General features: G+C 52.6%; 2 protein-coding genes across 3 annotated transcripts in view; one reads left to right on the plus strand and one right to left on the minus strand.

Moving 5' to 3' along the window:
* The window catches only part of C20H19orf81 (chromosome 20 C19orf81 homolog), a 25,262-nt gene extending 13,504 nt beyond the window's left edge, over window positions 1-11,758 (minus strand). Inside the window, exons 1-2 of the mRNA XM_059999815.1 lie at window positions 11,625-11,758; window positions 8,742-8,859 (exon numbers count right to left, since the gene is read on the minus strand). Of these exons, the coding sequence (XP_059855798.1) occupies window positions 8,742-8,808 (67 nt within the window). The 5' untranslated portion in view covers window positions 8,809-8,859; window positions 11,625-11,758. The remainder of the gene's footprint in view (window positions 1-8,741; window positions 8,860-11,624) is intronic.
* Window positions 3,641-18,589, plus strand: SYT3 (synaptotagmin 3). 2 transcript variants are annotated; one of them, XM_059999741.1, is made up of 10 exons: window positions 3,641-3,839; window positions 5,278-5,448; window positions 8,763-9,288; window positions 11,527-11,914; window positions 12,336-12,554; window positions 14,953-15,073; window positions 15,335-15,506; window positions 15,604-15,736; window positions 17,862-17,930; window positions 18,095-18,589. In XM_059999741.1, the coding sequence occupies exons 2-9, from the start codon at window positions 5,298-5,300 to the stop codon at window positions 17,925-17,927; spliced, it is 1,776 nt and encodes a 591-aa protein (XP_059855724.1). In that variant the 5' UTR covers window positions 3,641-3,839; window positions 5,278-5,297; the 3' UTR covers window positions 17,928-17,930; window positions 18,095-18,589. The 2 variants fall into 2 exon arrangements, with proteins under 2 accessions (XP_059855724.1, XP_059855725.1); XM_059999742.1 differs by having other exon boundaries at window positions 5,283-5,448.
* The last annotated feature ends 7,136 nt before the right edge of the window (window positions 18,590-25,725 follow it).

A 25,725-nucleotide genomic window follows, 5' to 3' on the forward strand; every position in this document is an offset into this window, starting at 1 on the left:
CCGGGACACAAATCCCTGAATCAGCATTTTCCCTCTATTCCAGAAATTATGTCAGCGCCGCAGTGGGGGGCAGGGGGGGGGTGCTGCTTGTAGCTCAGGTTAGAGGGTTTGCCTCCCTGCATCCTCAACCACACGGGCCGTGGCCAGCTTGGTCCACCTCTGTTCTTGGTGTTTGTTCTCCCAGGGGAGCACCAGGAGAACAGGTGAATCTGTGTTTACACACAATGTGCGTGTCTCTGGGTGTGTGTCTGCGTTTGTTTGCAGCACATTTGTGTGTGAATCTGTAGGTACTTTGCAAACTCATCTGTTCGCTCCTGCACGGATGCATGCATGCATCCCACCAACGATCCACTCATCCACTCATTCAGCTATCATCCGCTCATCCATCCATCCACCCATCCAACTCATGCATACATACATACACTTCTCTATCTATCCGTCCACTCGTTCATTCATTCAACCAACCAATACTTATTGAGTGCCTACTGTGTGCCAGGCACCATGTCAGGCAGCGGGGACACAGCAGGAAACAAAAGTGCTACCCCCGTGGAGCTTATGTGCTCATCAGTCCTCCTCCATGTGCCAAACTCGCTCCTACCCCAGGCTTTGCGTGGACTGTTCCCTCTCCCTGGAGCAGTCCTCTCCCCTCCCCCATCTTCACCTGGATTACGCCAACTCAAATGTCACTTGCTCAGAGAAGCCTTCCATTGACCTCCTTCCCAGACACACAGCACCTGGACTTTCCTTCCTAACATTGATACCCATATGGAGTTATTTAATGACCACCTGTCTCCACCACTAGACCGTGAGTCCTCCCAAGGCTGGGATTTTTGTCTGCTTTGTTCCCAGCCAAATCCTTGGTGCCTAGAACAGTGCCTGGCAGTCAGTAGATGCTCAGTAAGTATCTATCAAATTGGGTGCATGGATTGAATTGAACGAATGTCTCTGTCTCCTGGTTCCCTGTCCAGTGCTCCGGGCTCTTCTACACCCCTGGTGGTGATGACAGGCAAGGTCCTCAAACTTCCTATATGCAAACGACGTAGTGGCTGAACTCAAGGAGTCTAGGGTCAGACCACATGGCTTTGAATCTCAACTCTGACACCTCCCTGCTGTGTGACCTTGGGCAGAGCACTTCCCCTCTCTGAGCCTCAATTTCCTCACTTGTAAAATGCAGTGAAGGAGTCCATGAGCAAATGCGTGTAATTACTAATTATGACCACAGTAAACATTAACCATTTTCTCTAAGCACCTCTGGTGAATTGAATTCAATCCTCGAAATAACTTAATGAGGTGGGTTTCAAAAAAAGATTACCCTCCCAATAAAAAGAAATTAGAAAAAAAAAGATTACCCTCATTTACAGATGGGGAAACTGAGGCACCAAGAATGTAAGTTATTCACCCAAGGCCACAAATGATGAAAGAGCTGGGATTTGAACTCAGGTACCCCACTTCCAAAGTCACACACACAACCAGTGCACTACAGCTATTCCTCGACACCCAAGTGCCTCTTTGGGAACATGTCGTGGGAGTCTGGCAAGCCCGTCTGTGTGCACATCTCTGAAAGTGTGCATCGCTGCACACTCCTTCTGTGTGCCTCTCCCTGTGGAACACAGCTGCCTGTGGACCCTGGGCGGAGGTCTGGCTGTGAGAGTGGTATTTGGGGTGCCTGCTCTTGTGTGCACATATCTGTGGGTGCACCACCACCCCCATGCAAGCTTCCCTGGGTGCAAACGTAGGTCCATCCGGGAGAATACAAGAAGCACTGAGGATAGGATTCAGAGTGAACCCGGAGGCATTTCTGGGGCATTCAAAAGTATGATGGTGACTGCAACGTGTATACATAGGCAGCAGTTGGGCGGATTATCTAATTAAAGGGGGGGGCCTAGGGGACTCCTCTTCAAGTGTTTGCAGAAGAAGCAGCAATTTTTTACTTAGAGATTATATTTATATGGGTGTCACGGGGAGGCAGGGGGCAGCACTGAGGAAGACTGGGGGTGGTGAGGGGGCTCCAAGTCACCCCTACCGGCTGCCACTGAGACCAGGTAGCTCTGGATCCTCTTCAAGGGATTTAACCTCTGTGGGCCTCAGTTGTATCTTCTGTGAAATGGGAATAACATAACTCCCCCCATCTCAGAGGGCCAAAGTGAAGATTAACTCAGAGAATGCTTTCAAAGCACTTAGCCCAGTGCCCAGATCACAGTGGCAATTGTCATTCACTGCTATTACTATACCGGTAAAGGTATACTTGCTGTTGTTAAAAAGTATTCATTAAGCACCTACTTGGTGTCAATGCTCTCCCTCTTTATTGACTGGTTTTTCAAACCTCTGGGTCCCTTAGGAAACAGGTTTATTGTCTATATTTTGTTGATGAGGAAACGAACTCAGAGCAGAGTGCAAGGTCACAAAAGCAGTGCCTGGCGCTCAGTAGACGCTCAGCAAGTATCTGAGAATCTACTCAGGAGCCGGCCCGGGAAGGACCGAAATCCAGGTCCTTGCTTCAACCCCCACATCGGGCTGGGACTCAGGACCACTGATTCTGAGGCTCCGCCTCCCCCGCCCACCACCATCCCTCAGCGTTCCTCGGCTGGGAGGACTGCAAGTCCTGGGTCCTGCGGAGAAGGGGGCTGGGGAGTTGCGACTCCTGGGTCCCCAAGGGAGGAGGGAACAGAAGGGGTGGATTCCTGGATCTGAGAATGGAGGGAGTTGGAAGCTCAGTACCCTGGGTCCTGGGGGAAGAGATGACTGGGGTCCCTGACTTCTCTGAGAGAGGAGGGGGTGAGGTCCAGGACCCCTGGATCCTGGGGGAGCAGAGGGTCATGATCTCAGATCTCTGCATCCTCGTCTGTGGAAGTACGCTGCGTCTCAGACGCCTCGGTCTCGGGAAATCTCCCTTCTTCCTCGCTGCGGCCGCGCTATTTGGGCTTTGAAGCCGCAGGTTCCGAGGGGAAGGAGGGGGTGCAGGGGGAGGAGCCGCGGACCTGCGACAGGGGCGGGGGGAGGAGCCGAGCTGGCACCTCGGCCGGCGCGCGGGGCTGCGGCGGCGGCGGCGGCGGCGGCGGCGGCGGCAGCTTCGGGTGAGTCTGCTCCTCCCCTCCCCCTGCCACAGCCCCCGCCCCAGACCCATCCCGGGGGGCGGCCACAGCGCGTGGGGGCGGGGGTAGGTGCAGAGGTGAGCGGATCTCCCGCCCGGGAGTGGGAGTGCTGCAGCGTTTGCTGGTCGCCCCGGGGGAGGGGCACGTGGCCCTGGAAGGGGGGGTCCTGAAACACCTGGGTGTACCCCAACCTCGCCCACCGATCCCCCGAGCGTGGGGATGGTTTACCCACTCCATGGTCCCTAAGGACTTAGGACTCCGCGGCTTCTCGAGGTCCCAGACATTATTCCTCTCCCCTGCAGCGCCTTGGGACCCCGGCATCTCTTAACCCCCCCACCTCCAAAAAAATTCCCATCTCCGCAGCCGGGAGAGGTATTAAGGACTTCAATTCCCATCAGTCCCTGCAGAGCCTGGTCTATGAAGCCGCAGCAACGCGAGCGCAAGGCCTGCCGGGAATTGTAGTCTTTAAGCCGCCCCCGCCCCCCCGGAGCTGGGGACCCGGAGGTGGGAAGGGGTGGCTGGACTTCTCGGGGGTCGCCTGGGGTCGAGCAGCTGGCCCGAGTAGGACAAGATGTGCGGCTCGGACTGAGCTTTTTCTCACGGCCACGACCCCCAGATCCAGCACCCCCTCCCACCACCTGGCTCGTAGGGACAGGCCCGCAGACCCGTGTCCACCCTACAACCCCCATGGGCTACCGCCAGCCGCCGCCTCGGCTGCCATCCAGGACACGGCAGGGATAAGCGCAGGTGAGTCTGCTATGCCTGTCTCGGAGTCCTGGCCTTCTGCAGCACCCCACGACACCTGTCCATCTGTGAGCCCTGATCTGTCTGTCCCTAATTTCCCCAGCACCCTCCTTCCAGTCCATCTCTGATGTCTAGTTGCAAACCATGTGTCGCTAATTCCCCTTCTCCCCACAGCCACCTATTTCTCCTGGTCCCCTCTCTTTTATGCGCCCCCCTACCAGTCCAACCTTCCTTCTGCACCCACGTCTGTCTGCCCAGTCCTTCTCTGTATCCTTGTGTCCATCTGTGATCTCTGGCCGTTATGTTTCTGTCCTTTATTTCTGCACCCCATCCATCCTCTTGTCCATTGTTTGTCTCTCAAAGATATTTCTGTCCATGCTCCTTCCTGGCACTTATCACTGCCCCTACGTCCACCCATCTCTCACACTCCCATGAATTACACACCAGCTTATTCTTTAAGGTTTGTCCATCCCACGTCTCGATCCTTAACTTTCCGTCTGTCTGTTCACCTGTCCCTCTCTTCTGGGCCCCAGTTTGCCCTTCCCATTATCTCTGTCTCCCCTCCCCTTACCTCTCCCTCTCTCAACTTGGCCCTTGTCTCTGCATCTTTCATCTCCATCCCTCCCCAGCCAGCACCACACGTAATCATCTCTTATCTTTCTACCCCCATCCATCTCTCTCTCTCTCTCTCCCGCTCTCTCCCTGTCTACACCTTCCTGTTCCCTGGACCTACCAAGCCCTGTCCCACCCTGGGCCATTGCTCACGCTATTCCTGCTGCTTTGAATGCTTTTCCTCACTCCAGCCCCACTGCCCACTGCCCATGGCTGGCTCCATCCCACCCTTCAGATTTCAGAGAGCTCCCCCGACTGCCCACCTCCAGGTCCCCTTGTGACACATCCTCCAACTATTTCTTTTAGAGCACTTCTCACAGTCTGAGGGCTGTGTGTTTCTGTGTGCGTGTTTGTTGATGTGTTTACTCTGTCTCCCCTCATTGCATTGTGACACCAAGAAGCTGGAGACCGCGTGGGGTTTGTTCCCTGCTGGGTCTGCAGCAGCTGGCACAGTGCCTCTCACGTAGTTGGTGCTCAGTGAATATTTGTTGAATGCACGAATGAGAAGTGGTTGTTCCGTTGTCTCTCCCTCCCGAAATTCTGTCCCTGCATCTGTGCAACCCTAATCTTTGTCTCCTTGTCTGTCCACCCCTTTATTTATGCATCCTTAATCTCTGCCCCTTGGCTGGCCTTCCCAGTCTCTTCCTCCTTGTCCATTTGCCCCTAATTTCTTTTCCCTTGTCCAATCCTCCCCTAATCTCCATCCCCTTGTCCATCCACTCCCAATCGCTGTCCCCTCGCCTATCCTTTTTCTGTCTCTTTCCGCCCTTTATCCACCCCTCTCCCCCATTCCATTCCCTATCTGCACTCTTGCCCGGCCCCCCCCAAGAACAGGACCCGCTGGCCACCATGTCAGGAGACTACGAGGATGACCTCTGCCGTCGGGCACTCATCCTGGTCTCGGACCTCTGTGCGCGGGTCCGAGATGCCGACACCAGTGACAGGTGCCAAGAGTTCAACGACCTGCGAATCAGAGGCTATCCCCGGGGCCCCGATGCAGGTCAGCACCCCCAGCCGTCTTGGCCAGCCCCCTGCTTCCACCATAGCCAGGAGTTCTAGAGGTTCAGAACAGCCCTGCTCAGCTTCCTGTTCCTTATGGGGCCGGTCCCTCTTATAGTCTTGCCTCCATCCTGCCTGTTGCTGGTCCCCCAAACCTCTGATCTAAGGATAAGGAGCTCTGTGATCCGTGTGACCTGTGACCTTTGGATTTTGCCCTGTGGGCCTCCTGTCCACCCTCCCTCACCACCACTCCACTGCTGCCACACACCCCCTTCAGGTATCTTTGTGCATTTCACATAGTGCTTAGAAGCTCAGGCTCTTAAGTCAGTCTGTCTGACTTGTCTGGGTTCAAATCCCACCTCCCCCACTTACGAAATGAATGGCTTCTTCTGTGCCTCGATTTCCTCATCTGGAAAATGGGGATCATAAAAGTGACTACTTCATGGGGCATCTGAGAGACTCAAATGATATAACACATGTGGAGTGCTAAGAACAAGCTGGGCGCACAGTGGTCATTCAATATATGTTGGAACATACTTACTGAGCACCAACTGTGTACCAGACAGTATACAAGATCCACTACCCTTTGTGGTACATATAATCCCTATTTTCTCTTTTTTTTAATTTTATTTTTTAATTGAAGTATAGTTGGTTTACAGTGATTCAGCAAAGTGATTCATATATATTTTTTTCAGATTCTTTCCCATTATAGGTTATTACAAAATACTAAATATAGTTATAATCCCTATTTTCAATGGGGGAAACTGAGGTCCAGAAGGTGGAGTGATCGGCTCCAGGTAACCCAGCTAGGAATCAGCATGGTTCTGAGAGCTAGGGAATATCATGATTGCCCTCGTCCAGATGAAGAACCTTCAGGAAGCATGAGGTGGGAGGTTACAATGACAGTCACGCTTGCTGAGTGCCAGGGCGGGGCTCAGCATCTCGAGTGCAGGATGTCTATGGGACAGTGACGAGGAACGAGGCCCAGAGACCTGAAGCAGCTCGCTCAGAATCTCATAGCCTGTACGCAGGAGAGCCAGATTTTGACCCCAGGAAGCCTGGTACACTACTGCAATTGTGAGTGATGGGGAATCCCAAGACCACCCTCAGGTTCAATGATTTCTAGGACTCACAAAACTCAGAAAAGCTGTTATACGCATGGCTACATTTCATGACAGCAAAAGGATGGAGATTAAACTCAGCAAAGGGAGAAGAGGCATAAGGTAAGGTGCAGGAGAGACCAGGCATGAGCCTCCAGTTGTCCTGTCCTGATGGAGTCACGCAGACAGCCCTTAACTCTCCCAGCAACAATGTGTGACAACACGCACAGAGTAGGGCCCGCTCGGGAAGCTCACCAGAGCCTCTGTGTCCAGGGTTTTTACTGCTTAGTCTTAACCCCTCCAAGGGTCACGCTCATAACACGTGGCCCAAAGACCCCAGCATCAATCACATTGTTACACAGACTATCTGATGTGGCCCGAGTGTCTCAGGTAAATAAAAACACTCGGCAGGACATTCCAAGGGCTTAGAGGTTCACCCCGGGAGCTGATCAAGGGCCAAATGTCTCTTTGGGCAAAAAGGTTAGTATTTTACTGCACCGCTACACTGCCTTGCACACCCAAATGGCTCCCCAGTGCAGGCAGACAGGAGTGAGAAGTCTGCCAGGGTTTGGAGGATGGATGTTTTGACTTGGAGAGGGTCTGGGCCAGGCTGACAGTGGGGGAAAGCATCTGTTCAATTCTTCTCCCCCTTCTCTTCCAAAATGGCCCCCTTTTTCCATTCTTTCCATGTTCAGGAGGCCAGAAAGTCCTTGCTCCGGTTTCTAACAGGCCCCCAGAACTCTAAGTAGATGTCGGTCACTTCGAAAGGAGCACCCTAAGGGGTTGGAGGCGGGGTGGGAAGCTCAGAGTTCTGCCACTGCCCGCCGTGTGGGCCTGCAGGGTCACGTTCTCTCTCTCAGACACTCAGTTTCCTTATTTGTAAACTAGGATCAATCATCCTTAGTTACACAGTATCCTGAGGATTAACACCATGGGCCACTGACTTAGATTCCCTGGGCAACTCAGGACTAGAGGGCATCCCCCTTGCCACCAAGAGCTCCCTGAAGTGACACAGCCCCTCCACCCAGCTGAGCTTCTTGCCAATAGTTTAGTTATCTGCTACTCCCCCTGCCCCCCATAACCCATGGTCTGTACAGAGCAGGAATTTCCCCTGTGTTCCACCTCACTGAAGTCAACCCCAAATAAATTCACATTTCCTTGAAAAACCCCACTCCTGGTACCGATTACTAAATGAACCCAAAACCTTCAGTTCAAGATCTGGGCTGTCCTTGGGTTTCTCTGAAAGGCATATCAGCATATAGTAGGCATTCAGAGTGTGTTATAGCTGCAGCAGCGGTGATGTTGGATACACGTGGCAGCAGCAATAAGGTTTATTATTCTAACAAAAATTCATGTTCGAACTACCACTTATTGGGAAATATTGAGGTGTGGCGGCATAATGGTGAGGACGGTAAAGCCAGGCGCCCAGACTCGAATCCTGACTCCCCTGCTCCGGCTCTAGGACTCTGTGTCTTTGGTAACTTCGTGTCTCTTGGCCTCAGTTTCCTTTTGTGGAAAATAACAACGGGCATAATAATGTTGCCAACCTCCTAGCGTGCCTGTCAGGCACAGGAAGCAAAAGCGTATAAAGCACTTATGTGTCCGGAACGCAGTCACCTCTCAGGAGATGTTTGCCGTTATCTCCCCCAGCTTGCTCGGCACACCATTAACTCCCTGCATTCCTTAAAAGCACTATGAGAGGCAGCACTGATTTTTCCCATTTGTCAGATGGGGACTGTCAGGCTCAGAGAGGTTAAGATATGTTCCCAAAGCCACACAGCAAGCTGGGATTTGAACCCTGACCTGCCTAACTGTGCCATGCAGTCTCCTTTCTCCTTGATCAACTCTTAGCATTTTAGGGAACCTTCGTCCTACCTCGGATGGTGTATTCCCTTACAGAGAGTCACTGTGGGCTAGCAATCCAGAGAATAAAAAGATGAAAATCCGAAGACAGACTGCCGGCTCCAATCCCAGATCTGTCATTGACTACCTGTGCAGCCTTACACAAGTCACTCAACCTCTGGGGTTCTTCATCTTAAAAATGGTTAGATAGAAACACCGACCTTGAGTAGTCGTGGAGTTTATACTAAGTATTACATGTAGGGTGCTTAGGACGGTGTGTGGCAAATAGTAAAGGTTAGCTCTTGGGGACAGCAATGGGAGGATAAACTCTGACCCCGCCCTGACCCCTGACCTTTGTCCTCACTCTCTCCAGACATCTCCGTGAGCCTGCTGTCGGTCATCGTGACGTTCTGTGGCATTGTCCTTCTGGGTGTCTCCCTCTTCGTGTCCTGGAAGCTGTGCTGGGTGCCCTGGAGGGACAAGGGAGGCTCAGCAGTGGGCGGTGGCCCCCTGCGCAAAGACCTAGGCCCTGGGGTCGGGCTGGCAGGCCTGGTAGGCGGCGGTGGGCACCACCTAGGGGCTGGCCTGGGTGGCCATCCCCTGCTGGGGGGCCCACACCACCATGCCCACACTGCCCACCATCCGCCCTTCGCTGAGCTGCTGGAGCCGGGCAGCCTAGGGGGGTCAGACCCCCCAGAGCCCTCCTACTTGGACATGGACTCGTATCCAGAGGCTGCAGCTGCTGCAGTAGCCGCTGGGGTCAAACCGAGCCAGACATCTCCTGAGCTGCCCTCTGAGGGCGGCGCAGGCTCTGGGCTTCTCCTGCTTCCCCCCAGTGGTGGGGGCCTGCCCAGTGCCCAGTCGCATCAGCAGGTCACAAGCCTGGCACCCACCACCAGGTGAGACAGGCTACTGGGCTGGGGGTCCACTCTGAACTTCTGTTCTTCTTATGTGTCTCTTTCCCATCTATGGCTCTCTTGAGTCCTGGGGAAGGAGGGAGCTTGGGGTGTGGGTTCCTGAATCCTGGGGAAAGAGGAGGCTAGGGATCCAGACTCCTGAGTTGGAGGGAGGAGGGGGCTAGAGGTCTAGGTTCTTGGATCCAGAGGAAGGAGGAGGCCGAGGACAGGACTCTGGGACCAGGAAGGTGGAAGAGAATGGAGGTTAGACCCCTGAGTCCCTGAGGCACAAAGCAATTCATCTCTTTCTCCCTAAGCCTGGACCGGTGGTGGGACCTGCAGTTCATCCATCCATTGTTCATCATTCTGTACATGTACACCGAGCACCTAATATGAGCGAGAGCTGAGCTGGGTGTTGGAAAAGAATAGAGGCGAGCACGGCAGACACACCCTGCCCTCACGCCACTCACAATCCAGGGGAAGTGGGTCCCCAGGTCAGCTGTCCCTATCCAGCCAGGCCAGGGCTGCAGTAAAGCAGCCTAGGGGACGTGGGCAGGACCAGATCACACAGGGTCTTGAATGCTGGACTGAGGGGGTGGGACCTTGTCCTAGGGCACTGGGGAGCCACAAAGGGCTGTGAGCAGAGGAGGTCAGCTCTGGGCAGAAAGACCTCTCTGGGGCCACATAGGGGACAGACTGGAGAGACAGATTGGATACCAAGAGTCCAGGCAGGAGACAACAAGGCTGAACTGGGGATGGTGGAGGAGGAGATGAGGTAGAGAGAGTCAGGGCGCCGAGAGTCAGGGATGGAACTGGGGTTGACAGCTGTGGGTAGAAGGGGGTGGGAGGAGGTAAGGACAGCACCCAGGGGTCTGGCCTGGCGGTTGATTGGGTGAATGGTGGGGCCGTCAGAGGATCTAGGAAGAGCAGTGGGTTTGAGGGAGACCCTGAGCTTATCTGGGTCTTGTTGAATGGGAGGGGCCCGGGGGAGCGTCCGGGGAAAACTGCCTCCGGGAAGGATTGTCTTGGGCTCCAGAGGTTCATAGGTGGTTCTTGTCCAGTGGGCTGGCCAAGGGCTCATGGAAGATATAGTTTGAGGTCTCTGGGGAGGCCTTCCAGAGGTTGATGGATACACCAGTCTGAGTTCCTCCTTCCCCCATTATACAGATGGAGAAACTGAGGCCCAGAGGGTGTTAATGACCTCCTCAAAGTCACTCTGGGAGCAGGGACTGGCCCTTCAGTAGCTGAAGGCATCTCACCCGGCATCCCTTTCCACGGCTTGGTGCCCTCCCACTTCCCCCAGCCTCATGCCTGCCTCTCAGCGCATCTGGGGCTACCATGTCCAGTCATGACTGCCCATCACTAGGGGCCCAGGTGTGATGGTCCATGCGGGAGAGGATGGACGAGCAGGGACCACAGGGATGGGGACATTCAGGAGATGGGAGGGAAAGGATTACAGGGGAGAGAGGAGATGACGATGGCCCCAGCTGTCTGACCTGCAAATCTAGGTGGATTCTGGGGAACTGGGAGAGCGAGTGGGCTTGGGAGGAGGCACTGAGCCCAACAGGGAACACGACGGGTATGTGGTGTCTGATGGGCAGCTGAGGCTGTGGGCTGAACCAGGCTGGAGCTCAGAAGACAGATTTAGCAGACGTCAGGCTGCTGATGGCCGTGGAAACCTGGGGCACAGCTGAGCTTGTCCAGGGAAAGCGTGTGAGTGAGAAGGGGAGAAGATGGCAAAGATGGTTAAGGACAGAGCTTTGGGCTTCCAGAGTGTTCTACAAACACAGACAGCCAGAAAAGGAAGTTGAGACAGAAAGAAAGGGGGAGCGATGGTCAGGTGGGAGAGCATGAGGCTGGGACTTAGGACGGGTTAGGGAGACTTGGAGAAGGGCAGGTGCAGGACCAGGGGGTCTGGGCTGTGTGAGGCCCCAGGGGTCCATAGAGAAGCTACTCTGGGTCACCCCTTGAGGTCAGAAGGAGGCTTCTAGAGGCTGGTGCAAGCCCAGGCCTGGGGTGGAGCTAGCTTAGAAAGGGGGATAGGTCACCCTCCTCACACAGATGGGGAAACTGTGGCTCCGAGAATTCAAGTGCCTCGCTCAAGGTCACAGTGGGCAAAGGTGGGGACCTGTGTGCGCCTGGCAATGGGGTTTGGGGAAGAGGCAGGGAGGAGCCTCCCAGGTCTTCAGATGCAGCGAAGATCGGAGCCACTGACCCCACCTTGTCTTCCCCACCCCGCAGGTACCCGGCCCTGCCGCGGCCCCTCACCCAACAGACCCTGAGCTCCCAGCCGGATGCGGGCAGTGAGGAGCGGCCGCCCGCCCTGCCCTTACCCTTACCAGGCGGCGAGGAGAAAGCCAAGCTCATCGGACAGATCAAGCCGGAGTTGTACCAGGGCACTGGACCCGGCGGCCGGCGCGGCGGCGGGGCCCCAGGTTCCGGAGAGGCCGGCGCGGGGGCGCCCTGCGGCCGCATCAGCTTTGCCCTGAGGTACCTCTACGGCTCCGACCAGCTGGTGGTGCGTATCCTGCAGGCCTTGGACCTCCCGGCCAAGGACTCCAATGGCTTCTCAGACCCCTACGTCAAGATCTACCTGCTGCCTGACCGCAAGAAAAAGTTTCAGACCAAGGTCCGGAGTGGTGGGCTGGACATCCGGGTCCCAGGGAGGAGGGGCTGGGGGCCGGGACTCCTGGGTCTGAGGGAGGAGGGGTTGAGGGCCTGGAGCCCTGGGTCTGAGGGAGGAGGGATTAGGGGCGGGGACTCCTGGGTCTGAGGGGGAGGGGCTGGGGGCCGGGACTCCTGGGTCTGAGGGAGGAGGGGTTGAGGGCCTGGAGCCCTGGGTCTGAGGGAGGAGGGATTAGGGGCGGAGACTCCTGGGTCTGAGGGAGGAGGGGCCGGGGGCCTGGATCCTGGGTGTGAGGGGGGAGGGGCTGGGGTTCCAGATTCCTGGGTCTGAGGAAGGAGGGGGTAGGGGTCCAGACATCTGGGTCCCGGGCAGGAGGGGCTGGTGGGCATAGTGTCTGTCTCCCTTCGTCGCCCACCCCCTCTAGGTACACAGGAAGACCCTGAACCCCGTGTTCAATGAGACATTTCAGTTCTCCGTGCCCCTGGCTGAGCTGGCCCAGCGCAAACTGCACTTCAGCGTCTATGACTTTGACCGCTTCTCCCGGCACGACCTCATCGGCCAGGTGGTTCTGGACAACCTCCTCGAGCTGGCTGAGCGGCCCCCCGGCCGCCCGCTGTGGAGGGACGTCGTGGAGGGCGGCTCGGTCAGTGGCTGCTGCATCCCCCATCCCGGGGACCTGGGACCCCTCAGTTTGCCATCTCCTTGCCCCCCACTTCATAACCTTGTAACTCCTTGATCCTGGAGTTTTCTGTTTAGCTTTATTTTGTTGTAAGATATTGCAAACGTACAAGCAAGAATAGAGACCGATATAATGGACCCCCATTCCCCATCCGCACTTTGTCAACTATTAATATCATAACTGGGCCCCAGGTTTCCCAACTTCTGACACCAGCACCTCACCCCCCGACCCCGTTGACATCTGATGGTAACCAATGAGAAAACTATAATAGACGCCCATATACCCACCGGCCAGCTTTGTCAAACTTCCATGCCATCACCCCCTGACTTCTGCCCGCTGGCCCTAGATTCCTGACCCTCCAACTTCCCAAGCCCAAAGTTCCTTTTGTTTTCCCAACTTCCTTCGCCTCACAACCTCCCAATTTTCCAATTCCCAGAGTTCCTGAACTCTCCCAACCCCTCTGAACTCTGAACATTTTGTTTCAAACCCCTGACTTTCAGATTCTCGAATATAATCTAATCCTCTGTCTCTTCATGGTCTCCACTAGAATCCTGATAGCCTGATGCCCCAAGCCTCGGACGTACTGGGATCCCCAATATCCTGACATCTCCCCAATTCCCCCAACAACCCCCATGGGCCCCTTCCTCATTTCTTACAACCTCATTCTCCTGTATATCCAATCCTTCCCCAAACCCAGCCCCTAGGTCTTCGTTGGGTGTCCTGACCCCTTCCACGCCCCAAACTTCACACCCTCCCAACTCCTCAGCCCTCTCAGCTCCAATCTGTGGGTTTCCCAACATTCCAGCTCTCTGCCAATCTGGGGTAGCTGTGTGTGTCAGGGCTGGGTGAGCCCTGTCTTCATATCACGAGGGCTGGTTTTGCCCACCTGATGGCCCTACTCAAGGTCCTTCCCTTCTCTGAGCCTCAGTTTCCCCATATGTACAATGACACGGTTGAACCAGGTGCCCATGGCTCTTCCTAAAGTACCCTTCGCTGGACCCTCCAGAGCCTGCTTGCTCAGTCCCCCAAGCCCAGCCTGTGAGAACCACGTGCCTAGTTGTAGGGTCCTGACCCCAGGACCCACCTAGCCCCGCTCCCTGTCATTCCCTGAGGCAGCCCCACCCCAAGGCACTCTCCTGCATCCATCTTTGTCTCCTTTTGTCACCTCTCCTTTTCCCTCCGCCTCCTGATAGCTCCAGGTATCGCTCATTCTTTCATTTATTCATGCATTCCTTCAACACCTGTTTTTTTCAGGATCAAGACCTCGGGAGCTGTGGGTCTAAGTTGTCACACAGTTTGCTGTCAGGGGGCCAGCATTACGGGGACACACAGTGCGAGCATCTGCTCAGGGCTGCAGGGAATCTGGGAGCTTGTGGGAAGAGGTGACAGCTAAGCTACGGCTTGGTGGCCGAGAGGAGATGGGGAGGAAGGGTATTTAAGCCAAGGGGACAGCCTGGGCAAAGCCTCAGGGGACTGAGTGGGGAGTCTAGGGACCTGGGCTCCTAACTGTGGTTGGGAGGCGAGGGGCCGAGATGGCTGAAGGATGGGACAGGCGGGTCATAGGTCCCCGAGCTCTGGCCACTGTTCCAGGTCCATCTGTGTGTGTCACAGCGAAGGGTCTGCCTTCCTTGTAACCTCTGTAAGGCTGTCTCCTGTCTTGAGACTGACCTTTCTGTGTCTTTTCTCTGCCCCACTCTCTCTGGATCTCTGTCCCTTTCTCGATTTAGGTCTCTGCCTCTGTTTCTCTCTCTCTCTCCGGGTCTTTTCCCCTCCCCTCTCATTCTGGGTCTCTGTCACTCTCTCTGGGTGTCCATACCCCCCACCAAGTCTCTGTCCCCCTCTCTGGATCCCTAGTCCTGCCCCTTGGGGACTCTGTCGCCTCCCAGGCCTCGGTGCTCCCTCTAAGTCTATGCCCCTCTTCCTCCTACCCACCCCCTCTGTGCTCCCCTGTCTGGGTCTCTATCACCCCTCTCTCCTCTGGGTCTTTCTGACTTTAGAACTCTGTGGGTCTGCCTTTCTGACTGTATCTCTCAGCGTTTGCATCTCTGTCTCAGTCTATTTCTCACCGTGTTCTTCTCTCTCTCTCTCCCTCTTTCTGTCCCTCTCCTGCTCTCTCCCGCTCTCTCCCCCCACCCATGCCTCTTCCAGTCTTCCCTGCAGAGCAAATAGGCTTTGACGGTGGCAGGCAGCTGTGGCCGAGGAGTTACCTGATTTGGCCCGAAGTCAGATTGTTAAGTGGATCAGAAACCTGAGCCCTGGAGACGTGAGAGGACAGCTGGAGTCTGGGGATGGGAGAGAAAGTCAGGGAGAGACAGTGGGAGGCTGAGGCAAGGCGTCGCTGACCCTCTTTCCCCAACTGCAGGAAAAGGCAGATCTTGGGGAGCTCAATTTCTCACTCTGCTACCTCCCCACCGCCGGGCGCCTCACCGTGACCATCATCAAAGCCTCTAACCTCAAAGCAATGGACCTCACCGGCTTCTCAGGTGGGTTCCGGGAAGGCGCTGGCATCTGAAGGGGGGGAGGGGCTGGGACTCCTGGGTCTGAGGGGGGAAGGGCTGGGGGGGCCTGGATCCTGGGTCTGAGGGAGGAGGGGCTGGGGGCCTGGGCCCCTGGGTCTGAGGGAGGAAGGGCCGGGGGGAAAAAGGCTGCGGATCCAGAACCTTGGGTCTGGGAGAAGAGGGGTCTGGGGTCCACAGTCGGGTCTGAGGAAGTCGAGGTTCAGTGCTCTCCACAACCGCCCCCAGACCCCTACGTGAAGGCCTCGCTGATCAGCGAGGGGCGGCGTTTGAAGAAGCGGAAAACCTCGATCAAGAAGAACACGCTGAACCCCACGTACAACGAGGCGCTGGTCTTCGACGTGGCCCCCGAGAGCGTGGAGAACGTGGGGCTCAGTATCGCGGTGGTGGACTATGATTGGTGAGGGCGCGGGGCGGGGGGGTGAGGGCGGGGGGCGGGACCGGGCCTGCCTCCCTCCCTCTCAGGTGCTCACCGACCCCCCACCCCTGACCCCCAGCATCGGACACAACGAGGTGATCGGCGTGTGCCGCGTGGGTCCCGACGCCGCCGACCCCCACGGCCGCGAGCACTGGGCCGAGATGCTGGCCAACCCGCGCAAGCCCGTGGAGCACTGGCACCAGCTGGTGGAGGTGCGTGGCGCCACCCGACGTCCCTCCCACCGCGTTTGCCCCTTCACTCACGCAACGCGTCACGTTTCTGTGGGCTGTGGAGTCAGCGTAGGTTCGAACCCCCGCTCTACCATCTCTAGCTGTGTGATTTAGAGCAAGTTACTTGAACTCTCTGTGTCTCAATTTCCTCTGTTGGGAAATGGGACCGTTAATAACACCTATTGTTAGGGTAGATGTGAAGATTCAGTGAGTTAATGCAGGACTAAGTGTCTGCCTCTTAGTAAGGGCTCAGTAAATAGTCAGCTACTATTATTATTATTACCCATGGTGCTAAGTCCCAAACAAAAGGAAAACACTAGGTGATAAAATAGAGCGGAGTTTTCTTTATTTGTTATTTAAAGCAGGCTGTGAAAATTGAAATGAATAAGAAAATAAAGTTGAAATAGAACAGAACAGACATTTTCACAGGGCAGCAAACCAAGGATCATAGCGTTAATTTATTTTTCTCCCTGTCAGTTGTGGTCCAAAACGTTTTGGAATCTGGGAGGTAGAGGGAATCTGGATGGGGGATGGAGGATGCCCTTTAGATTAGGGGGTCATAGAGGGCTTCTTGGAGGAGGTGACATTTGAGCAGAGACCTGGAGGTTGAAAAGGAATGGGCTCAGGTGAAGAAGATTGTAGGGAGAGGGCAAGGCTGCCCGTTCCTGTTCCTCGGAATCATCGAGGAGGCTGATGTCAGCGGTGAGCCTGGAGCAGACAAAGAAGGGGTACGAGCAGATCCCAAGAGGCCTTGTGGGTCACACAAGAACCAGCCTGACAATTTTTAAATTAAAAACTTAAGATCATTACTTGGTCAAGAGAAATTTTCAAACGTGGTTCTCTCATTTGAAACCAAGAAAAGCAAAGAAGTAGCTTTTGAAGCTATTGATGAATTTGCTGTCACTAAAGCCAAGGAAGTAAAATTATACTAGATTCTTTGTAGGGTGTAAATTAAACATTTAAACTTAAGAAAATGTGAATTTCAATACACTTACTCTTCTTTTTTTTTTTAGTATTTTCTCAATTATTCTAATATGCCACGAAAAAAAAATTTTAAATACAGAAAAATCAGGTGTATAGTTCTCCTTTCATCTCCAGTTCTTGAGCCCAGGAACTGGCCCTTATTTACAATTTAAATAAATTTTAATTTTAAATAAATTTTAAATAAAACAAGTTTCATTTAAAATTTATTTAAAATGACACAGGACTGGCTTTTATTTAAAATTTGTATTTTGCTCATCATGGATTTCTTTTGCATTCATTTTGATTTTTTTTAAATTGCATTACAATAGCATTTATCTTGACTGCTGAGTTTGGATGCAACTTAAATTTGACACTAGGAGTCAGTTCCTCACTTGGAATTGACTAGTCTGGCCCTGCTTTGGACTTTTTTCCTGGTTAGGGGTGCGGGGGACTTAAAGGGCTGAGCACAGAACTCAGATGTGAGTTTTGAAAAGACCGTGATTGTAGTTGGATAAACAGATGGCAGCTTCTCCGTCCTTCCATCACTCACTCTTCTAATTCACTCACTCATTTATTCACAAACTTCTCTGGAAGCAGAGAGGAGCTGAACCCCAGCAGGGTCTGGCCCTGACCTTGACTTTCAGCCAGTAGTGTTATGTGGCCCCAGAGCATCTTTCTACTCCCAGAGCTGACCCTGCCCCTTCTCTGCTCAGCCCTCCCGTGGCTCCACGGCACCCCCAGGACTGGGTCTCAGCTCCTCAGAGGCCCTGCAGGGTCTTCCCCATCACCCCAGTATCCTCATCTCTCCTCACATTTCCACTGACTGCTTCTTTGTGTCTCAGTTTCTGCATCTGTAGAATGGGACTGTTGTGCCACTTGTCCCATCACTTCAGAGCCAAGCAAAAAAGAGAACTGTAAGTGATGAAAACAGGGAATTCCCTGGCAGTCCAGTGGTTAGGACTTGCGCTTTCACTACCGAGGGCGAGGGTTCAATCCATGGTTGGGGAAGTAAGATCCCACAAGCCGCAAGTCACAACCAAAAAAAAAAAAGAAAGAAAACAGGTTTGATGTCTTATTAGATTGATTATTAGCAACTGTTTTGTCTCTGTCCCTCACTCCTGAGCTTCTGGATTTCCCCTTTCAGGAAAAGACTTTGACCAGCTTCACAAAAGGCAGCAAAGGATTGTCAGAGAAAGAGAACTCAGAGTGAGGGGTAAGGAACCCAGACCGGGGGTGGGAGGGGCTGGACTCCTGGGTCTGAGGATGGAGAGACATAGGACCGGGATTCCTGGGTCCCTGGGGTGGTGACGGAACTACAGCAGGTCATGGGCCTGCTCTCTGCCATCACTGATGTTTCCTCCCTGCCCGGTCCTGCAGGTCTGGCCTAAGCTGAGGATCGGACCAGGCCCCCTCAGGACCCCATCCCTTCCTGCCCGGACTGTGAATTCATCTCCTCGAAGCCATAACGTCCGAGCCACGTGGTGCGGGGCAGTGCTGGGCCTGCCCATCCTTCTACCCCTGGAGGTGTGGGGATGGAAGGCAGGCGGGCCCAGCTCCCTGTTTCAGGGTGGGGGGCATCCAGTCTCCACTGTGTCTGTCCTCCCTTCCCCGGGGCTCCCCATCCAGGCGAGGGGCCGTGCATGTCTGGGGGACCCCTCCCCCTCCCCAAACCTCTGTCTGTCTCTGTGTCTCTTTGCTGTTTGTACAAGACTTGGCGTCCTAACCCTTGTTCTCACCGTGAATGTCAACAGACCAATCCTTCGTGTTCCCCTAGACACACGCACAGCTGTGTCTACCCTTTCTGTTCACCACATCCCCCGTCTGGCCAATCCCCCCACTGCTGCTGCTATGAATGCCGGAATAAACACATACCGTGGGTCTCACTCCGTCTAGGGCTCCTGTCCTTTCTGGGACCGGGAAGCTGGGTTGGAACATCCTGGCTCTGCATTCAGACAAATGTTTCATTCGCTGCCTGGGTGACCTTTGGCAACTTAATTGATTTATCTGAGCCTTTCTAAATTTCACATTGGCCAGGACCACTGTGATTATAGGACACAAAATGCAACCCAGGGGCTTCCCTGGTGGCGCAGTGGTTAAGAATCCACCTGCCAACGCAGGCGACACGGGTTAGGGCTCTGATCCGGGAAGATCCCACATGCCGCAGAGCAGCTAAGCCGATGTGCCACAACTACTGAGCCCGCGCGCCTAGAGCCCGTGCTCTGCAACAGGAGAAGCCACTGCAATGAGAAGCCCGCACACCGCAACAGAGAGTAGCCCCCGCTTGCCGCAGCTAGAGAAAGCCCACGCACAGCAACGAAGACCCAACGCAGCCAAAAATTAATTAATTAATATTTTAAAAGGCAACCCAAACTACTGTAAGCCACAAGCAGCATGGAAAGACATCCAGGGAAGTCTGAGGGCACAGAAGGACTTCAGGCATGGCTGGATCCAGGTGTTCGAGTGATTCTGCTTTGTCCTTTATTGACTTCATTCTCAGGCAGGTCTTTGTGGTGGTAATAAACGGCCATTTGGAACTGCGGCTTCTGCGTCTGCCATCATGCCTTCAGCTGCAGAAAACAGAGAGAGCTGAAATGGTAGAGATTTCTTTTGCTCATCTAACAAACGTTTTAAAGATACAAAGTCCCAGGGTTAGTTCAGCTGCTCAGTGTCAGGCACTGGGTTGGCATCTGTGAGAATTGTTTTGCTTTCCCCTCGTGGGTACAAACTGTCTGCAACGGTACCACATGTTGTGTTCTCAGACGGTGACATCTAAAACAGAAAATGTGGACAGGGGCCTCCCCTTATGTGTTCCCTTTTTTTTCTCCCCGGAAGAGTTCTCCTTCTCATTTGCCAGAGTGGGTTCTGTGGCCAGCCTGGGTTGCAAAGCAGTCTGGAAAGTGAGCATCTGTCATTTCTAGTCTATATTGTGGGATGTGGCCCTTGCCAGCAAGGAAGCACAGAAAGGGGAATGATTGTTGGGTAGGAAATTAACAGGACCTGCTGCAGCTGCAAAAAAATTGGAAACAAAATTAGGACAGTCTCCCTCTCTCTCTCTCTCTCTCTCTCTCTCTCTCTCTTTCTCTTTCTCTCCCTGCTTCCATATCATTCAGGAAAAGGATTCTGATTGGTCCTGCTCAGGCCTTGGATCATCACCTCAAGCTAAGCATGTGTCCAGTTGGCAAGCTTGCTCTTGAGCCTTGCCCCCGCCGTGGCTGATTCTTCCTCCACTGCCCATCTCACCTAGATTGACTCAGACCCCCTCAGGAACTCATCCCTTCTTCCCTAGCTGTGAATTCATCTCCTGAAGTCATAACGGTTTGTTAGTAGAGAACATGGGGGGTCCCCTGATTGACAGCCCCAACAAAACCACATGGCAGTGCGTGCCACAACTACTGAGCTCACACACGCTGGAGCCCGCGCGCCACAACTACGGAGAAGCCCGCACATCGCAATGAAGAGCCGGCACACCACAGCGAAAGATCCCTCATGCCGCAACTAAGACCCAACGCAGCCAAATAAATGAATAAATAATTTTTAAAAAAGAATCACATGGCAGTAGTCAGGGGACCGTCCTTCAAAGTAGTGAATGTCCACTACATGACTAGTTGACATGAATTCACACCCACTTGACCATATACAGCATTTCAAAAAATTCTACCATGAAGAAATGGTACAGCCACTGTATTCATGTGCTAGGGCTGCTGTAACAAATTACCACAAAGTGGCTGGCTGCAAACGACAGAAATGTATTCTCTAATAGTTCTAGAGACCAGAAGTCTGAAGTCAAGGTGTCAGCAGGGTTGGTTCCTGCTGAGGCTCTAGGAGAGAATTCGTACCATGCCTCTCACCCAGCTCCTGGTAGCTACCTGGACTCCTTGGCGTTCCTTGTCTGGTAGATGCATTGCTCCAATCTCTGCTTCTGTCTTCACATCGCCTTGTCCCCTGTGTCTCTGTATCTCAAATCTCCCTCTCCCTTTCCCTCTATTTAAAAGCACATCGAACACTGATTTTTTTTTTATTTATTGCACTGTAACTAGGAGTACATGTACTCTCTTTTCTTGAGGAATGAGCACTTTTCAAAACTCTAATAAATGTCAAGGTTAGAAAGGTACAATACGATATGTAAAGTTCAGCTTAAAGGCAAACAAGGCAGCCTATTAGCATCCACAAGGATTGCAAGTTGATTTTAACCTAATAAATATCTTGAAAATACCCTTAGGAAGACAGTCTGTCATGCCAAACTTACCCTCTAAATTAATGTCATACTCTATTGGGCATGCTGCTTGTTTATTCTTTTTGCCAACTTTGATGATGCCACTACATTCAGCAAGTTTATCTGGTACACAAGTGAGCTTTGTTTTTTGTTGTCGTTTTTGTTTTTTTGTTTTTTTCTGGCCACACCACGCGGCTTGCAAGGTCTTAGTTCTTCCACCAGGGATCGAACCTGTGCCCCCTGCAGTGGAAACATGGAGTCCTAACCACTGGACCGCCAGGGAAGTCCCTAAAGTGAGCTTTGAATTAGAGCTTAGGCTCAAATTCTCCTCCCCATGTATTAGCTCTGTGACTTCGGGCAAAGTATATAACCTCTCTATGCCTCGATTTCTTTAACTGTAGGGTAGAGAAATGATAATGCCTACTTCACAAGAATGTTATGCAGATTAAGTGAAATAATACACGTGAGACACTTAGCGTGGTATTTGGTATATAGTAACTGACTCAAATGTTAGCTAATAATATGGATAATGATGGTGACTATAACTACTACTAATTATTATATATTATTAGAACATATTTGTGCATTAGGAATCTTCATAATCACTTTAATATTGACTGACCTAAAATAAAAGTATCAGCTATTCCAGAAAAGAGAAAGATGTTTCCGGGTAAGGAAGTGTAAGCAGGACAATTTTTTTAAAATTTTTTAAATTTTAAATAATTTGCTTTGAATAGGCATAAGTTGGTTACAATCACCCCTACATGGGGTTTGTGGGGAGGTTTTGTTTTTTGTTTTGCTGCCTTTCTCTTATAAATGTACCTGTCATTGGATTTAGGGACCACTCTAAATCCAGGTTGATCTCATCTGGAAATCCAGGATGATCCCATCTGGAAACCCTTAACTCAATTACATCTGCAAAGAGCCCTTTTCCAAATACGATCCCGTTTGCAGGTTCTGGGGAGTTAGAACAATGACATCTCTTTTGAGAGTCACCATTAAACCTCTTGCAATCACCTCGGAAAACAGTTTATCGGTTTCTCATAAAGTTAAACATGTGACTCAGCAATCCCACTCCGAAGGAATATTTACCCATGAGAAGTGAAAGCATATGTCCACACAAATATTCACAGCCACCTTATTCACAATAACCCCAATGTGGAAAACTGGAAACAAAGGAAATTGTCATCACCAGGAATGGGTAAACAAATTGTATGTCCATAGGATGGAATCAAAAGAACTACCGACTGATATGTGTGACATCAGAAACAGTGTGTCTTGTGAAAGAAGCCAGACAGAAAAGAGTACAAGCTGTATGATTCCATTTCTATGAAATTGTGAGAAGGGAATACTGATCTCTAAGGACAGAAGTCAGATTAGGGTTGCCTGGAGCCAAGCAGTGGGGATGGGGGATTGATTACATACAGGTAAGGAGGAACCTTTTGGAATGATGGAACTGTTCTATATCTTGATTGTGGAGGTGACCATACACTGTATATACTTGTCAGAACTCCTAGAAGAGTACACTTAAAATCGGTGCATTGTTTTAAATTATGGCAAAATACGCATAACAGGGGCTTCCCTGGTGGCACAGTGGCTAAGAATCCGCCTGCCAATGCAGGGGACATGGGTTTGAGCCCTGGTCCGGGAAGATCCCACATGCCGCGGAGCAACTAAGCCCGTGCGCCACAACTACTGAGCCTGCGCTCTAGAGCCCGTGAGCCACAACTGCTGAGCCCCCGAGCCACAACTACTGAAGCCTGCGGGCTTAGAGCCCGTGCTCCGCAACAAGAGAAGCCACCGCAGTGAGAAGCCCGCACCCCGGAACAAAGAGCAGCCCCCGCTCGAAGGAACTAGAGGAAGCCTGTGTACAGCAACGAAGACCCAAGACAGCCAAAAATAAATCAAAAATTTAAAAAATACACACAGCATAAAATTTACTATCTTAACCCTTTTGAAGGTTCAGTGCATTCGTGTTAAGTACATTCACATTGTTGTGCAACCAATATCCAGAACTCTTTTCATCTTGAAAAAACGGAAACTTTATACTCAGTAAACAATTCCTCACCGCCCCCCCACCTCAGCCCCTGGCAACCGCCATTCTAGGTACCGCACGTAATTGGAATCATACAGTGTTTTCCTACAATTGTGACAAATGTACCACACTAACGCAGGATGTTAATAATAAAGGGAATTAGGAGAGGGCATAGTAGGGTGTAGAGAATTAGGGTACAGAGTTCCCCTTAGGGTATACGGGAACTTTCTGTACTTTTCGCTCAATTTTTTTCTGTAAACCTAAAACTGCTTTTTTTAAAAGCTTATCAAAGGCTTCCCTGGTGGCGCAGTGGTTGAGAGTCCGCCTGCTGATGCAGGGGACATGGGTTCGTGCCCCGGTCCGGGAAGATCCCACGTGTCGCGGAGCGGCTGGGCCTGCGCGTCCAGAGCCTGTGCTTCGCAACGGGAGAGGCCACAACACTAAGAGGCCCGCGTGCCGCAAAAAGAAAAAAAAGAACCTATTAATTTCTTTTTAAACGATAACATGCCAATCAGGCAAAAACCACAGGTGTCCGTTATATGGGTCCATAGTTGCAGTAGGTGTCCACTCTAACGATAGTATGCACGTCTGGGGATGATTATGGAGATTGGAAAGGATAATAAAGGCGAATGCCCTTTGCATATTGAAGTATTTGAGACCAAGGTCACTCCTTATTCCTGGGCACACAGTTTCTTTCTTCCTGCGTCCTCTAGACCTCTCTTATGACGGCTAGGGCAGAAAAGATGTAGCCAATCAAGAGCGGCTCGCCAGTGACGTCACCAGTCACCAAGGCTTGCAAGGGCTCAGCGCACCGTGGCGCCCTCTGGCGGGGAAAAGGGAGGCTGTATCTGAGAGACAGCCAATCTGGTCAGCTGACTTTGGCCAAGTTCCAGTGCCCGGTGCAACACCCCTCACGCTCCCTGGCAACTCAAGTCACTTTCCCTGTCCAGAAACCCTACCAGGAGAGAGAAATGCTGAGAGGAAGGAAAGATCAAGAGTCCCTGGCATCCAATCAGATACGGGAATTAACTCAACAGACATCCAATCAGATTAGCAATCCAACCAAATAGCGCAGGTATCAATTAGAGTAGAGTTGCCATGACAACACGAGTCTCTAAAGAGTTTGCAGAGTCCCTAAGCTCAAACGCTTGAGCGCCATCTGGCGCTCGGCAACTCTTGGCCACTTACTCCAGCAAGCGCCTGCTAGTTGAAGGCAGCCAATAAGGCGGGGCAAAGCCTCTGTGACGTCACTAGTTGCGGAGCCGGTGCCTGGAGAGCGTGAGCTCAAAGGCGAGTTCGTGTGAGCTTCTGCGAGCCCGCTGGCGGGTCGCTCACACTTTCTCCAGCACAGCGCTTGGTGCGCATGCGCTCGTGTTTCTTTTTCCTTTTTCCTTTTTTTTTTTTTTTTTAAGCGTAAGGGAGCAATAAAAGGCGGGAAAGGGCATGAGGCGAGGCGTGAGGCGAGAGGCACAAGGCGGACGGCTAGGCTGACTGACAGATGGACCGAGGGGGGCCCCCTTGGTCCCAGAAAAGGCCTGAGAGACGGTGTGGACCCATAAAATCTTGTTGAGGGACAGAGCCTCAGAGTTGCCAGAGACTGACTAGAAGAAAGAACTCCAAAGGGACAGAGACCTCCCCCCATATGCACACCTACAGGAACAGAACACGATTCAGACACGATAGAAAATCGCAGTGATGGAGAAGCGAGAAGCGACAGAGGAAGATAAATGACGCGACAAGGGGAAGGGCCCAGAGGAGAGAGAGAGTGACGGTGATTGGGAACGATAGCGGGCGGTTGTTATACAGATGGAGGGGACGGAAAGACATGGGGGACCGAGGCGAAGGGAGTCAGGACAGGGACAGAGAGAGAAGTGGGATCGGCCATGAGGAAGGAGATCATCGGAGGCAAAGGAGGAGTAGCAGAGAGAGAGAAGAGAGTGAGTCGGGTGAGGTAAAAGTTGCAGAAGTGATGGACACGGAGAAGAGGTCAACAGAGACTGAGGGGACTGAGACACGAAGACCCCAAGAGTCCTGGACAGAAACCAAGGGGTCTAAGCAAGAAGGGAGAGAGAGCAAGGGGACCGTAATACAGACAGAGAGAACAGTGTCATGGGGAGGAAGAGGACGGTGACAGAAGGGACAGAGACCAAAGGGACAGTGAAAAAAGGGGGAAGAGATAAATGGGGCAGTGGCAGATATAGAGAAGGTGACGATCACAAAGAGAGAGAAGAGAGACTCAGAGGTGATCAAGATATAGAGGACAGGGCTTCCCTGGTGGCGCAGTGGTTGCGAGTCCACCTGCTGATGCAGGGGACACGGGTTCGTGCCCCGGTCCGGGAAGATCCCACATGCCGTGGAGCGGCTGGGCCCATGAGCCATGGCCGCTGAGCCTGCGCGTCCGGAGCCTGTGCTCTGCAACGGGAGAGGCCACAATAGAGAGAGGCCCGCGTACCTCAAAAAAAAAAAAAAAAAAAAGATATAGAGGACAGTGACAGAGAAAGAGAGAGAAGACAGAGATAAGAGATGGAAATAATGTGCGGGAAAGTGACAAAAATGGAGGGAAACGTGTCAGAGTTGAAGGCAAGAAGGACAGAGACAAAGAGAACAACTTCAGGCAGAGGCGGCGGAGCTAAAGGAAGGTAACAGTGTTAGAGAAAACAATATATATTAGATAAGGAGTGGGCCAATCTACAGAAGGGTCAGAGAATGGAAAGTGGCAGAGAGAGAGATGGAACAGAATTAGAGGGCGCAGAGACAGAG

This window comes from Delphinus delphis, chromosome 20 (assembly GCF_949987515.2).
Source record: "Delphinus delphis chromosome 20, mDelDel1.2, whole genome shotgun sequence".
NCBI lineage: Eukaryota > Metazoa > Chordata > Mammalia > Artiodactyla > Delphinidae > Delphinus > Delphinus delphis.